The sequence below is a fragment of the Podarcis erhardii genome (genome assembly GCF_964252035.2).
Source record: "Podarcis erhardii genome assembly, chromosome: 10".
Lineage (NCBI taxonomy): Eukaryota > Metazoa > Chordata > Lepidosauria > Squamata > Lacertidae > Podarcis > Podarcis erhardii.
In genome coordinates, this window is record NC_138500.1 from 48,809,603 (window position 1) to 48,824,266 (window position 14,664).

The 14,664-nt window shown below is 42.5% G+C and overlaps 1 protein-coding gene across 6 annotated transcripts in view; it reads right to left on the reverse strand.

The window, feature by feature from the left end:
* Nucleotides 1–249: 249 nt before the first annotated feature.
* SLC16A7 (solute carrier family 16 member 7) overlaps nucleotides 250–14,664 on the reverse strand; it is a 104,174-nt gene continuing 89,759 nt past the window's right edge. For all 6 annotated transcript variants that reach the window (XM_081878031.1, XM_081878032.1, XM_081878033.1 and 3 more), the window contains 3 exons: nucleotides 8,684–8,827; nucleotides 5,107–5,919; nucleotides 250–3,068 (listed from right to left, as the gene is read on the reverse strand). In XM_081878031.1, the coding sequence (XP_081734157.1) occupies nucleotides 2,797–3,068; nucleotides 5,107–5,919; nucleotides 8,684–8,827 (1,229 nt within the window). In that variant the 3' untranslated portion in view covers nucleotides 250–2,796. The remainder of the gene's footprint in view (nucleotides 3,069–5,106; nucleotides 5,920–8,683; nucleotides 8,828–14,664) is intronic.

Here is a 14,664-nt window from a genome sequence, read left to right on the forward strand (position 1 = left end):
GCTTCCTCGGCCAATAAAGCGAGATGAGCGTCGCAACCCCAGAGTCAATGGTCAAGGGTGCCTTTACCTTTACCTATTGCGTATCTCAAGCACAAGGATTACAGTTCATCTTATCCATCTTTGAAAGAATGGCTGTCTTTTGCAGGCATAATGGGGGTGGGGAGCACACTGTAAATTGGTGGCTCATTTTCATTTTCTATGGAAAATATAACAGCATAGCTATATGCAGATCAAATACTGGGTTATATAGGACCTTATTGATCAGGCATGTCCAACCGGTTGACTGCAATCTACCAGTTGATCGTGGGGGCAATACAGGTCTATCGCGACCCCCCCAAAAGCTAAACAACTCTGCAGAATCCTCCATCCTCCCCTTAAAAAAAGGCCAGCAACTTTTGGCAACAACAGTGGGTAGATCACTGCCAGTTTTGTTATACTGGGAGTAGACTGCAGTCTCCTGGGGGTTGGTCATGCCTGTTAAAGGTGAAAGACTGAAATACCGTTAAAGTGGTGTTCTGTAGGACATAATGCTTGACCCCGCTATAGTGTATAACACACGTTTCACCTCATACTCTGCACGAATGCAAGATTGACAGTCTTACTTTGCATTGCCATCACGGTCTTAGAAATGGAGGAAGGATCTGGCCACGTGCACCATTGACCTGAAAGGGGCTTACGGAAGGGGATGCATTGGCCAGGCTGAGTTCGGAAATGCAGCTGGGATGAGGCTGAGGACTTCCTTTGCAAAGACTGACAAACACACCAGCTGCAATACATACTACTTTGACCTGATCTGGTGCTACTTCAATTTCATCAGTGTTGGGAAATGTTCTGCATGACCAATAGGTACATTTCTGTGGACGCTGGGCTGAAACAACCTACTAGCTTTGAATCTCTGGACCAAGTTGGTCCATAAGGAACTGATAACTGCCAGAAGATTTCTTTGGCCTTCAAATAATTTGATCTACCTACAGAGACGAAAAAGCTTACTGTCTCTGATATTGACAGCGGGGAGAAATCCAGGATGACCAACTAGGCTGTATGCAGCTCCCACATTTATTTTATCTGGTCCCTATTAGCCCTATGAATGCCTGAGCACACATGGTCTACAGTAGTAAAGGACTAAGGCTGGAATCTACACTGATCTGGAAAAACGCTATTAAACGTTATTATAAAAGTTACATAGCTCTCAATGCAATTTCCCATTGCCAATGGATCGCTGCTCTGCAGCACCCTCTGGTGTCACATTTTTATAACGTATTTTTAACATTATAACCAACCAGTGTAGATTCGCCCTAACTCCTACTTGGCAGGAATTTTGTTAGGGGGGGTCAGTTTTGTGTATCTAAATACACTTTTGAGTCCAAGGTCTCAAGAACAGAGGTAACTGGGTAAAGTGGCAGTGACAACTACAAATGTAAAACAGATTTCAAACATGTCTGGAATACAGTGATGAGCACAAGGCAACGTGTTGTTCAGAAGTTATACCCTGATCCTAAACGTCTGTGCCAGCATATCTACGTATTTGTGATATTGCAACAATGCAGCAGTTGGACACAACCCATCCTAAGTATTATTTTGCAAGTCTTAGGATCAGGCTGTAAATATTTCAGTGTCAAATCTATTACAGCAGAGGGAAATGACCCTTTATTTGCCACAATTAAAACACCTATTGCGCTTAGCAATAAAACCCACCAGTTCTTGTATCTGATTTCGTTTGTCCTTGAAAATCCACATAGTAAAATTTGATCAGAAAGAAAACGGCTTTTGATCCACTGAAAGTTCCCTATGAAAGAGTAATTTGCTTTGTGCGCTTTTCGCTCAGGTAGCTGTTAACAGTAACCTTTCATTTTTAAAATCATGTTTTCACATTCTTTCCTCCTTCTGGCCCAAAACATACCATGTGAAGAGGTCAATAGGCATTGATCAATATCTGAAGGATTAAGACCTTTGTTTTCCATTCCTAGACAACCACCTATTTTTGCATTAGACACATGTTTGTAGCAGGAATCTTTTGTTGTTGTTTTTTTTGGAAGACCTTGCCGTCCAAGTTCTACCCAGATTTGAGTCAGCATTTGAACGGACTCACTCACACCAAGTTAAAAACAGGAGACCTAATACTTCTGACACCAAAACAAAACACAATATAATGCCTCAATCCTATTCCGTCCCTGCACAGAGAACAGAATGGGGTCTGGATCCACAGAGGACTACAGCATAACCTACGCCTTTGCTGCACCATGCTACTTCTGCACTGCTGGTGGATACAGATTTTGCATCTGAGGAGCTTCAAGGTGCTAGATGCTTCAGGCAAGGTGCAGAAAGGCTTCATTTAGCTGTGAGTGGTTGGCCATGTTACAGCCATCGAAACTGCGAGGGCCAGGCTTGAATACCAGTGAGCAGGAGGGGTCCCAAATGCAGCAGATCTAGCTTACCACTTTTTGAAGCATTCCCTTCTAAAGAGCTCCCCCCAACCCCCCTAAATACAAGAGTTTCAGATAATCTAAATGCACCATGGTTACCTTTTTCTGGGGCAGCACAGTGGGAGAGAGAGAAATTATGATGTTCTACGGCGAATCCTTCTGCACCTTCTCTCTCTCTCTCCATGAAAGGGGACGGATTGGGATCTAAGCGACGGGTTTTATTTTATGTTCTGCAAACTCCTCCCCCCCCCTTCAGAATTGCAACTGATTATTATTTCTATAAAACCTGGCCTGTACTTTGAAGAAATACTTCTAATGGAAGTTATAAATATGAGTATTTGAACCACATCTCTTTTTTGTGTGTGCGCACACATTAAATATTAGTTTCTCTTTCTGATGGGTTTTCTGGCAGTTTGCTCGATCTGCTGACCGTCTCTTCGCTCTCTTTGTGGGTCAAGGGCTCCACTTCCTTGGAATCGGCATGCTTGAGGGCTCTCTGCCTCTCCTCTTCCACTCTCTTCTCCTTTGCCAAAAGTCTGTAGTTGATCGCGTTCCCAATAAATAGCCAGATGCTTGCAACGATGACAATGACACCGCAGACAAAATACATGTATTTGTAATCTTTCGTTATGTCCACGAGCAAACCTGGAAGATAAAAAGAGAATCCCTGCAAATAATACTGAAGATTAAACAAATCATTCTCTCGTGGAAGACAGAAAGGAAGGTCCGAATGCAACTTCTGCAAGTAGAAATAGTGTTACAGTGGTACCTCGGGTTAAATACGCTTCAGGTTACATACGCTTCAGGTTACAGACTCCGCTAACCCAGAAATAGTACCTCGGGTTAAGAACTTTGCTTCAGGATGAGAACAGAAATCGTGCTCTGGTGGCGCGGCGGCAGCAGGAGGCCCCATTAGCTAAAGTGGTGCTTCAGGTTAAGAACAGTTTCAGGTTAAGAACGGACCTCCGGAACAAATTAAGTATTTAACCTGAGGTACCACTGTACTTAGCTCAACAGTGCCAGGATTTCTGTGCTATCGTTGACTGTTCCTTGCAAATGGTTCAAGAGTTAAGGCAATCATCATAAATCTGCTGCTCTTATATGTTAAATTTAACATATATTTAAACTCTGCTCATCACTGGCTGTAATTTTGCATTGCATTGCCATTTGACTCTTACCTCAAATGTTCTCCTTTGCATACTTGTTAACTAGGATTTCACTTTAGGCATTTAATGAAGTGAGCCTGAGTAAACAATAGCTTATACTAGAATAAATTTTGACAGATTTTTAGGTGTCCCAAGACTCTTTTGTTCCAAGAGGCTAACATAACTACCTCTCTGGAAATGCTTCACTGGTGTAAGGCCCCTTACTTCAAGAACTGCAAGGTTGGAGGTGTGTGTGTGTGCATGCAGTGAACGAGGAAGAGAATTCACATTAGGAAAGGTGCTGTCTGTTTGCTGAAAAATGACCAATCCAGAGCAACACAGATGTAGCTTATTGATTATGAGTTGCTATGAATTGTCCTTTTGCCTGTGCATTGGTATAAAATAAGTAAACTATATAATGGGAGATGGGATCCTTCCCATCTATGGACTGTCAAGGGATTCAACAGAAAGTAATGCTATGTTTGCCACCATTAAATAAAAGTAAATGGCAAGATGGGTGTAAGAAGGGCAGAAACTCTGAAAGCGTATATGCCCAAATAAGTTCGGGAATCTTCAGTAAGAAACTAGCAGTCTATGCAGGACTGATCATTACTAACCCAGGAGGTAAATACACCACTAGGTGGCATACTGAGAGCTAGAGTAGCCAGTTTCTAATTGAAGAAAGCTCTTTTTGCATGGCAATTAAAGGTCGTGATTGAGTTCAATTGCGATAATTCAGTGTTCTGTTCAATGGTTTTTTATATTTAGACCAGGGCAAATTAAAATTATATCAATGTCTACACACCTAACTTTGAATAAAAATAAAAGCCATAAGAATATCTGGTGATCCATTGCTCTTCCCTCCTTATACCCGTTGAAGGAAATTCAGAAAGGACTACCACTGCATTAAAGGACAACAGCATCTTGTGGGATTGCCCACAACAGCATCCCCCCGCACTTGTGATTCCCAGGAACCAGGCATGTACACTGCCTTGGTCTTCATGGTGGAAATGCAGGATAGACCTGTAATACCAACAATAATATTGTAGGGTACAGTAGGAAATGGTAGAAGGAAGGATCTTTGCCTATGCTGTGTGGAAGAGAAAGAGAGGTGAGGAAAGGGGAGCCTGTGGAAAAAGCTCACCATGTCCGATAAGACTGTGTGCTGTCTGATGAAAGCCAGTGGAGAATGGAGGGAGGGGAGAAATCTGATTGGGATGACCAGAAGATATGAATTGCTTGATTGAGAGGTGGGAACTTATGGAAACATGGAAGGAAGTTGGAGGGCGGGTGCAGGGAACCAAAGGGCCAAGGAGTAAGGAATTTCAAAAAAAATGTTTTCACACAGGATTTAAAGACAGAAGGAAATGTGTGGACAAGGAAACATTTGATTCCAGTGGGGCCAGGAAAGCAAATAAATCTGAATGAGGTGGGCATGGAGTTAAATTTCATATATTGACTTGCACCAACCAGCCAAGCTTAACAGATCAAATGCATACTTGCCATTTTTTTATCATGACCATCATCGATATACTCACCTCCCAACGGAGGTCCTAAAAGAACAGGGCAGCACTCCACAATGGTGACGAGTCCTACAGCGCTGGAAAACCTGCTAGCACCAACCAAATCCATGAGGGTCTCAAAAAGGACACTGCTCACCATGCCGAAGGCAAGTCCAAAAAGTACTGCGTACACAACCAAGCCTGTGTAGTCTTCGGCCAGCGGGCACATGATGTGGCAGATGCCATTGTACAAAACGGCAAAGCTAAAGAAGTATTGGATTTTGGGCCGTATGTATTTGGAGTTTGCGAGCAAGCCCATGGACGGCCTGGCAAACATATCAACAAAAGCCAGGATGGAGAGGAGGAACGCAGCAGAATATTCATCGATCCCCTTGTGCTTGGCATAAGGAGCTAAGAATACAATGGGGGCAAAAAAGCCAAGGAACATGATGACGTTTCCAGATAGATAAATCAGAAACCCTCTGTGTTTGAAAAGGGAGAGATCTAAGTATGTGTTGATGGTTTGCCAAACGGACTTCTTGTCGTTCTTGTGCAAGGCAGAATCTCCTTTCCCCTTTTCTACGTCTTTTTTGACCGCAGGGGCTGGTGTGGGTGCGACGGGCCTCATAAGAGACCCGGCCACGCAACAGTTCAAAAGAAGCCCTCCCAAAATGAGGAAGCTTCCCTTCCAGCCAAAAGCATTGAAGAGAAACTGATTGAGAGGTGCCAGAGTACTTAGAAACACTGGACTCCCAGCCATGGCCAGTCCGTTAGCAATGGGGCGTTTTTTGTAAAAATACTTGCCAATCATTGTCAAAGCTGGCTGCAAGTTGAAGGCCAAGCCCAAACCTAAAAGAAAGAAAACACACACACACAAAACATGAAAAATAGAGCATTCCCCAAGAATAGTACCAAATTTTCACCTTCCAAGCACCCCATATAAACAACAAACAGCCAAAATGCCAGCTAGTAATTCTCCAGAAATATTAAAAAGCTGTTGGCGCTGGCAAATAAACGTGAGCGTTCATTGCTTCCCATGTGCTTTAATGTCACTGATATGCCACACAAAATTTCTCTCGTTTCCCTCAAATTGCAGTGCAATAAAAGCGAGAGCTCTGCAACGCACGATTCATGTTGCAGACAACGGAGTGACAGAGGAACAATGATATCAAGACCTTGAGCACACTGTTTCTGTATTTTACTAAGCTATAATCCAATTTGCTCCTGGTTCATTTCACAGAAGTTATTAAATGTCACCTTCTCGACGAAAACGGCAAGAGTTTAGAAGGATAAATCCTCTGCCTTTAGCTTTATCCTTTACTTAGGTTTGAATAGGTACACATAAAAATAAGGCTTAAAATGCTTAATGGACATGGGCCGTTACACAGAAAATGACGCCCTCCCACATCACTGCGGGGTCCCGAGGTTTCCCATGGAGGAGAGACTCACACAAACATTTCAGATTCCTTGTTTGGTGCTGTGACTGGGAACCTTACAGGAAGAATATAGCGGAATAGGCCTGGCATCGCCGGCAGCCAGTCTGCCTCTAGCAATCTTACAGCTGGGTTACATTAGTTACCAGAAGGAAGAGTAGCCCTGAATGCATTCATGTTATATTCTGTGAGCAAAGATGTCTTTCCTCTATGGATGTTATTCATCCTATGTGGATAACACTCTTTCTCATTCTACAGCCTAATTCTAAGTCCTCACAAACCGGTAACACAGTGGCTAGCGGGTTTGATTTGAGCAGGAGAGACCTGGCTTCAAATCTCTATATAGTCATGAAACTTGCTGGGATGGCTTGGAGTGACCTGCTTTCTCTTTGGCTAACCTACCTCACAAAGCTATTGGGAGAATAAGGTGAATGAATTTACCATATTTTTACGTGTATTAGATGTAAAAAAGCTGGATAGTGGCATGGGGGGGGGCTGTGCATTGTCAGCCAGCTGGTTGGTGGGCATGCAACTCCCCCCATGCCACTGTGGGAGGCGCGTGCTCTAGGGAGGAGGAGTAGTAGTTTTGGATTTGATATCCTGCTTTATCACTACCCGAAGGAGTCTCAAAGCGGCTAACATTCTCCTTTCCCTTCCTCCCCCACAACAAACACTCTGTGAGGTGAGTGAGGCTGAGAGACTTCAAAGAAGTGTGACTGGCCCAAGGTCACCCAGCAGCTGCATGTGGAGGAGCGGGGAAGCAAACCCAGTTCACCAGATTACGAGACTACCGCTCTTAACCACTACACCACACTGGCTTCCAGTGTCTCCCGCAGCGGCATGGAGGGAAAGCTGTGCACACCAGCCAGCTGGTTGGCGGGAGTGCAACTCCCCCCCATGCCACTGCGGGAGGTGCATGCTTTAGAGAGCGTTTCCTGCAGTGATGTGGAGGGGAAGCTGTGCATGCCAGCCAGTTGGTTGGTGGCCCATGCCCTAGGAAGCTTCCCACCAGGGCTTGGGGGGAGCGGCTGCCCACGTTGCCAACTCCCAGCAACGGCTCTGCTGGGCTGTGATGGCGCGAGTGCAATTCCCCCTTTAAAAAAAATTAACAACTTTGGGCCATCTCCCCTAATTTTCTTTAAATTTAGTCCCCCAAAATAGGGGGCGTCTTATACATGGGAGCGTCTTATACATGGAAAAATACGATAAGTCTGGTGGCTGTAATGGTGAAGCTATTCCAAGCTGCTCAAGCACAGGTCAGTGTCATCATGGCCTGCCAGATCCTGAATCAGTCTCTGTCTTCAGAAGTCTACTTGTCATGTCTACTCAGTGCATGGCTACTGCTACAGATTTTTTTGATTTTTTTTTTAAAGCATACAGGATTGCCTGTCATAACTTGATCCATGCATCTTTCAGTTAACTTTGCACAGCCAGGTCAGCATGCTGCATCTTTGTGACTCAAGGCTGAAAGAATTGACAGGACATGACAAACTGCAGCCTCAACTTCAGCCTGTAGGTTGGTAACAGCATCGTGTTGTGAAAAGGATTGTGTTTGAGAGACAACAATCCTGTGTGCCATTCTTGATCTGTGTGTGGTTTCTCATTCACAAATGCAGACCATTGCTTGAGCATGCAGCAGCCTTAGGCAGTATAACTAAGCCTAGAAAACAAGCCATCTAGAGGCTCTGTTAGGGTGGGTGCTGAACAGCAAACTGTCTGCTGGCTGCATGCATATGAACGGGAGTTTAATAGAATGGGCATTCTATCAATAGGGCTTTTGCTGATGTTACATCATACAAACCCAATCCTCAGGCTCTTGTAACTCAAGCCCCCCCCCCTTTTTTGGAAACACTGCATTGCTCCTATACAGAATTTCCACATGAAACTCTACTACACTGGGAATAAACTTATAACATGGCAAACAGCAACTGGGGCATTTTGGGCACAGTTGGATTTGTATTCCTTGCTGTGTATAGTGACATGATTAAAGGCTAAAAGAACCTGTAGAAAAATGGAGTACTGATGACTATAATAAGTGCTGCCACGAGCTAATCAATGCCTGGGCTGTAACTGCACGTGACCCAGTAAGAATGGTGCAAAGAACATGCACCACAAGCTGAATTATCATTTAAAAAATTGAAACCCACGGGCTTTGTCTGGGATAGCGGTTTAATACTTACCTCCAATGACACCTATACAGATATAAAGCTCTAGGACACTGTTGCAGAATGAAGAGCTAATCATTCCAAATGAAGCCAGGATCCCGCCCGCAATCATGACTGGCCGGCTGCCATATTTGTTCACCAAGACGCTGCTTATGGGGCCTAAATACAGGGGAGGGGGGAAGAGAGAAATTACTTTCTGAAAGCATAAATGCAATGGAAAAAAGGAGCACTTTCCGCGAGGGACAGAAGACTTCACCTTCAGCTCGGAAAATATGAAGAAACTTGGTTATTCACATCAGTGCATTTGCAGCAGCCTTCCACTGAATCAGACCAGTTTTAATCCTTACAGAGGTGAACATGAAAGGTCCAACTGCCCATGCATAACCTACTCAGGGCTGGGCCTGCTGTGCAGTGGAGTGAAGCCATCTACTTCAGCTGCTGTCATAACATGGGCTGGCAGGGAGTGGATAGATGAAGGCAGCAATTGGGGTCTGAAGAGCAGGGATGGGGGCAGTTTGATTTTGGAATCAGTTCCATATTTAAGGGTGGGTCCGTCTGATTGGTGCTTTCCAAAACGGTATGTTAAAAACTTTTCTGTCCTGTCTTTCCATAATAGTTAGCTGATTATGGATTTTTAATTTGTATTGTATGGGTTTTTTTGTTTTTTAAAAAGTGTGGTTTCAGATACAAATTTGTTGTAAACCACTCTGGTATTTTTGTACGATTAGAACAGCGGCGTATGAATATTTTAATAAACAAATAAATTTGCAAAACCAGAACACAGTCACTTTGAAATGCCTACTTCTCTGAATTTTGCGATACAGTTCTCCAGCTGAGTGCCATGCGTAAAAATGCATAGGCTAGGGTAAAGTATGTGCGCAAACACCTCTGTTAGTGAAAATAATAGAGCAAATGCATGGTATTGGTGAATATCACCAATATCATGGGGGACAGAGACAAAGGTGGGCAAGGCAAGAAATGGGGTTTTTACTTTTGTGTAGTATGCAGGTTTCTACAGCCATCCAAGGACACATTCCAGCTAGGCAAAATTAGCCAAGGAAGGTGCAGAGGATGTGCTGTAGGCCTTGGGTAAGTCTTGGCCCCTGGGGCGAAAGTTTCCCACTTGAAATATAGGCTGGCAAATGACTCAGCCAATAATACTGCATTCCACCCACATTTTAAACAGATGAAACCCTTTCATTTAGGCTGGATGTGATGTGAAATTCCCATGTTCTGGCAATCACACATGGACACTGGAGTCTTTTTAGATCAGTGTCCCCATTGACAGTTCTGCCTAACAATTGCTTTTTTATTATTTTGAAATGCGGGTTCCACAGAGAAAGTGGCCGTGCAGAAAAAGTGACAGATAACAGGACTTATGTACACCTGGTACATGCACATATTATATATAATGGATATGAATACATTTAGAAATCAACCAGATTTTTAATCTGCATAGACATTGAGTATTTCTCTTTCTAGGAGGGATGGAAGAAAATTTTGTTTTTCAACATTTGCCACCAAACTGACCTCATTTGCACCTCCCTGATTAATTCATAGACAAAAATGTAATTATTCTTTGCATCTCATACTTCTCTGAATTGCAGAAGTTCATGTCTCAAAAATATACCAATATACATAAAATTGCATATTTTAGGATAAAATATGTTTATAACTGTAACATTCAGATAACATACATGTTGCGTTAAAATGGTGAGAACCAACCAAGTCCAATTGCTCATTGATTTCAGTGGGTCAACTCTGAGTATGGCTAGTATGCATTTTAATATGCTTGGGGTGGAAATGCACAGATTAAACTGGAAACCAGATGAAAGGGATTTATGAATGAACACGTGTGAAACTGACACAGACTGGAAATAGACTGCTCTGTCCAGCATCTCTTTATATGCTCCCTCACTAAGGTATAAATCATAAATGAAATAATTCTATTTTCATTTATGAACTCTGAAGGTACATAGGCCAGTGTAGTACTATTCTGTTGAGATAAGGCTTTTTATGCAGTGGTGTAGACCCACAAATTGTGAAAATCTATAGTCATAAATCATATTTCTAAGGAAGTTCAGTTACTAGACTTATTTCAGTCTGTTATGCATTGTGATTTTGTGATTTTGCTATGTTAAACCATTGTTTCTCACATGAGCAATATACTGTATAATTTTGAAGGGTTTAGAAATGGAATGTATGTATTAAATATCAAGAATGAAGGGATGTCAGACACATTTGGGGAGTTTTCCCCACCCCCAAATATGTTCCTTGAGGACCATTGTTTCTCACATGAGCAATATACTGTATAATTTTGAAGGGTTTAGAAATGGAATGTATGTATTAAATATCAAGAATGAAGGGATGTCAGACACATTTGGGGAGTTTTCCCCACCCCCAAATATGTTCCTTGAGGATCTCACCTGTCTTAGTTTTGTAAGTACTAAATTACCATCCTTAAAGGAAAAAGGAATAAAAAGGAAGCCAAAGCAGCCTAACATTTAAAGCCAGTGCTAAAAACGACTCTGCAATAAAGTGAAATGTCAAGCACTGCATTTGGTTTTTACTGAAAATCTATCTGTATGTTGTCCAGGGTATAAGCTTTCCATTAAAAAAAAACCCAATAAAAGAACAAACTTTGCATTCGCAGTGTGAGAAGTTAAGTAAAATATGCTGTAACCTAGTGTTTGCGGAGGTCTCAGTTTGACAATCTTTAACTTGTATGGCAATAAAGATATGTTTTAGTCAAATATTCTCTCCTTGTTACTGGAATGCTGTGCTAATAAGGAATCAGTCGCATCTCAAACCCCAGGACTTCTGTTTCAGAGTATATGTCAAAAGATTGCAAGCACAAGAATATTGGAAGGCAACCTAGCTTTTGAGATGTTGGCCTCTCGTTGAGCAAGAAACGTGTTGGATCCAGCCATGTTAATAGACCCATCGAAGTCAATGGACCCAAGTTAGACATGTCCATTAATTTCAATGGGTCTCCTTTGAGTATGACTAACATTGGACACAACCCAATATTATTCAAGGGTGGAAATAACCTTTTGGTAGTTTTTTCACTCTTGACCTCCCCTGGGAGGAATCCTGGGAACTGTAGTTTGTTAAAGCTGCTGGGAGTTGTTAAGAGAACCCTATTCCCTCACAGAAATATAATTCCCAGAGCTCCCTAGGAAGAGGGAATGATTGTTAAGCTACTCTGAGAACTGTAACTCCCTGAGGGGAAACAGGGTTCCAACTCTCCACACTCTTAACAAACTACGTTGCCCAGGATTCTTTGAGGGAAACCATGACTATTAAAGTGCTATACTTGAGCTTGAAGTGTATAATGTAGATATGGTCTCAGTCAACATATTAATCTTCTATTGGGAAAACCATCACATAGGCCTCTGAGACAGCACCTTTAAAAGGCTAAATGAGTCTTCCCACACTTTTAAACACTATAATAAAATATAGCTTTGGTGGTGGGATACACAAAGGGTTACAGACGCGGTAATATTTCACTAAATAAGAAAATATGGAAAATGTTACCTGCCATATCAAGCCTAATGCTAAAGTTAGCCAGCAAATAAATTACTTAAATGCACTCAGTTTCCATATGTCCTGCTAAGTGGACTCCCCACCCACCCACCCCGAAGGAATCTGTGCCTACTTTTTACTTTAAGAGTCTAATATAATGCTACAGCCTCTTGCCTAGATGCCAAGGATATAAATCCAAATACATTGTAGCTACGAGCAGGTAATCAAGCCTTTAATGGCCATGCACAAATGCAATTGCACATTTAACAATTTTTATTATTTGTTAAGTGGTGTCTGCTACATAGCAGCCTGTCTCTTTAATCAACCCCGCTTTTCCTTTTTTGCAGTCACTGGCATGATGTTCATGCTATTCTCCAAGATATGTCTTTGACGGACCAAGTGAAAAAGGCAACGCTGAAACAAGATGAAGGCTTGCTGCTCTTCAGCTAGGGAAATCTGTTTTAACAGAAGTTAAAGAGAAAATCCTATACATATGTCTTTTAATATATATATACCGGTAGCCTGATTGAACTCCATGGGGTTTACTCCCTGACAAGTAGGTGTAAGACTGCAGGCTAAATCAATTTCATGCATATCCTTCCTTAGAATCCTCTTCAGGCATTGGAAGTGAATGTGTGACAAGGGCAGTAGGGTCATGTGCACAAGACCCACTCCCATCGCTTTCATTCCCACATGGTGCACACTGAACACAAAGGTCTGAAGTGGGCTTCTAACCACATTCCTCTCAACATGGTTAGATGCCTCCACATGATTGGAAAGCTGCACTACAGGGTTATTGGTCATGCAGAGGCATCTAAGTTCATTCATCCAAACATGCTTGGAAGCCTCCTTCCCATTCAATGCATGGTTGGGGCTGGCATGCATGGCCTCATACCTCTTATGCCAGATATGGGGAACTTGTGGCCCTCCAGATATCACTGGACTTCAGCTCCCATCAAACCCATCCAGCATGGCTAATGATCAAGCATGCCAGGAGTTGTAAGCCATCACATGAGGCCCTTTTTTGTGCCTCCTCCATGAGAGGTCCAGAGAACACGAGAACAGGCCCTTCCTGTGGTGGCTCCCCACTTGTGGAACGCTCTCCCCTGGTAGGCTCGCCTGGTGCCTTCATTACATACGTTTAGGTGCCAGGCGAAAACACTCCCCTTCTCTCAGCCTTTGCCTAAGTAAACAATCTATGATCTTTTAAACTGTGGGAGGGGGCTATTGTTTGTTACTATGGTATGCATTTTTGTGTTGTTATATTGTAAACTGCTCTGTGGTCCTCAAATGAAAGGCCTTATAAAAATTTGATTCTTATTAACAATAATTGTAGTTCAACAAGATATGGTGGTCACAAGTTCCCCATTCTTGTCCTATTCCCTCTCTCTTCTGTTTCATTATTCACCCAAAGAGGACTTAGATTTTCATGTTTTGTATTTGCAGAGGAAAGACTTTAGGCTCTCAAATTTCAGTGGCGACCTGTGTGATACTAAAATTTGGTGCCCTCCACCTCTTTCACTCTGTTCTACAGCACTGTTGTGGTGTCCCCTGCAGCATGGCACCCACTGCAGCTGAACCAGTCGCACAACCCTAAAACCATCTTTTTGGGTTGATAGAGATCATCACTTTTGATGTAGAAAAGAGGGTAGTTAATGGTCCATGTGTAGGAAAGCATTTGGAAGAAGAAAAAAGAGAGAGGGGGAAAGCTGCAACATTTCAATATGATGAGTAGTGCTCACATCTGTTGTGTGTATCTAGTGAATTGAAGGTTTGGGCATGATATGATGCATTTTAAGTCAAGCACAGACAGATTTAGGATCAGCAATACAGATTTCTTAAACAATATAAATAAGAATACAGGAAAAAGCAGTACAATTTTTATGTTTTCAGAAACACAGATGATATAGAGCATTTCCTTTTCTCCTTGTTTCCCCAAACTACGTAAGATTATGGTAGTGGCAGATAAGTTTAAAGAACCCAGAAAGGAATGAAGATTTGTTTGGCATAAAATCCATATCCTGCTGTGCTCTCAGGCAGAAGAACATTTATCAGTACAAAGGTATTAGGTAATAGGTATACTCCATTCATTTCTGAGTCAAAGGGAAGCCAGAATACAAGAACAATTCAAGAATACAAGAACAATTACATACCTACAAGAACAATTACATACCTACCTATGCATCTCAAAGGCTAAAATCAAACATGTTCAAAGCAAGTACTTCTCCCAAATAAGCAAGACTTTTGAGGGCTGACAGAAAAACTGACACATGCTGAGATGCAGGGCTAGCAATGTAACAGGCAATATAGGAACAAGTTAGATAATTTGGTCCACATTGGCCAAGATAGTCTATATGGAATGGCAGCAACTCTGCAAGTACTCAAGTAACACCTGGTGGAGATCCCAGGGATGGAACCTGAGACCTGTCACTGAGTGTCAACAACAGCAGCTTGATGGTAGATGATCCCAC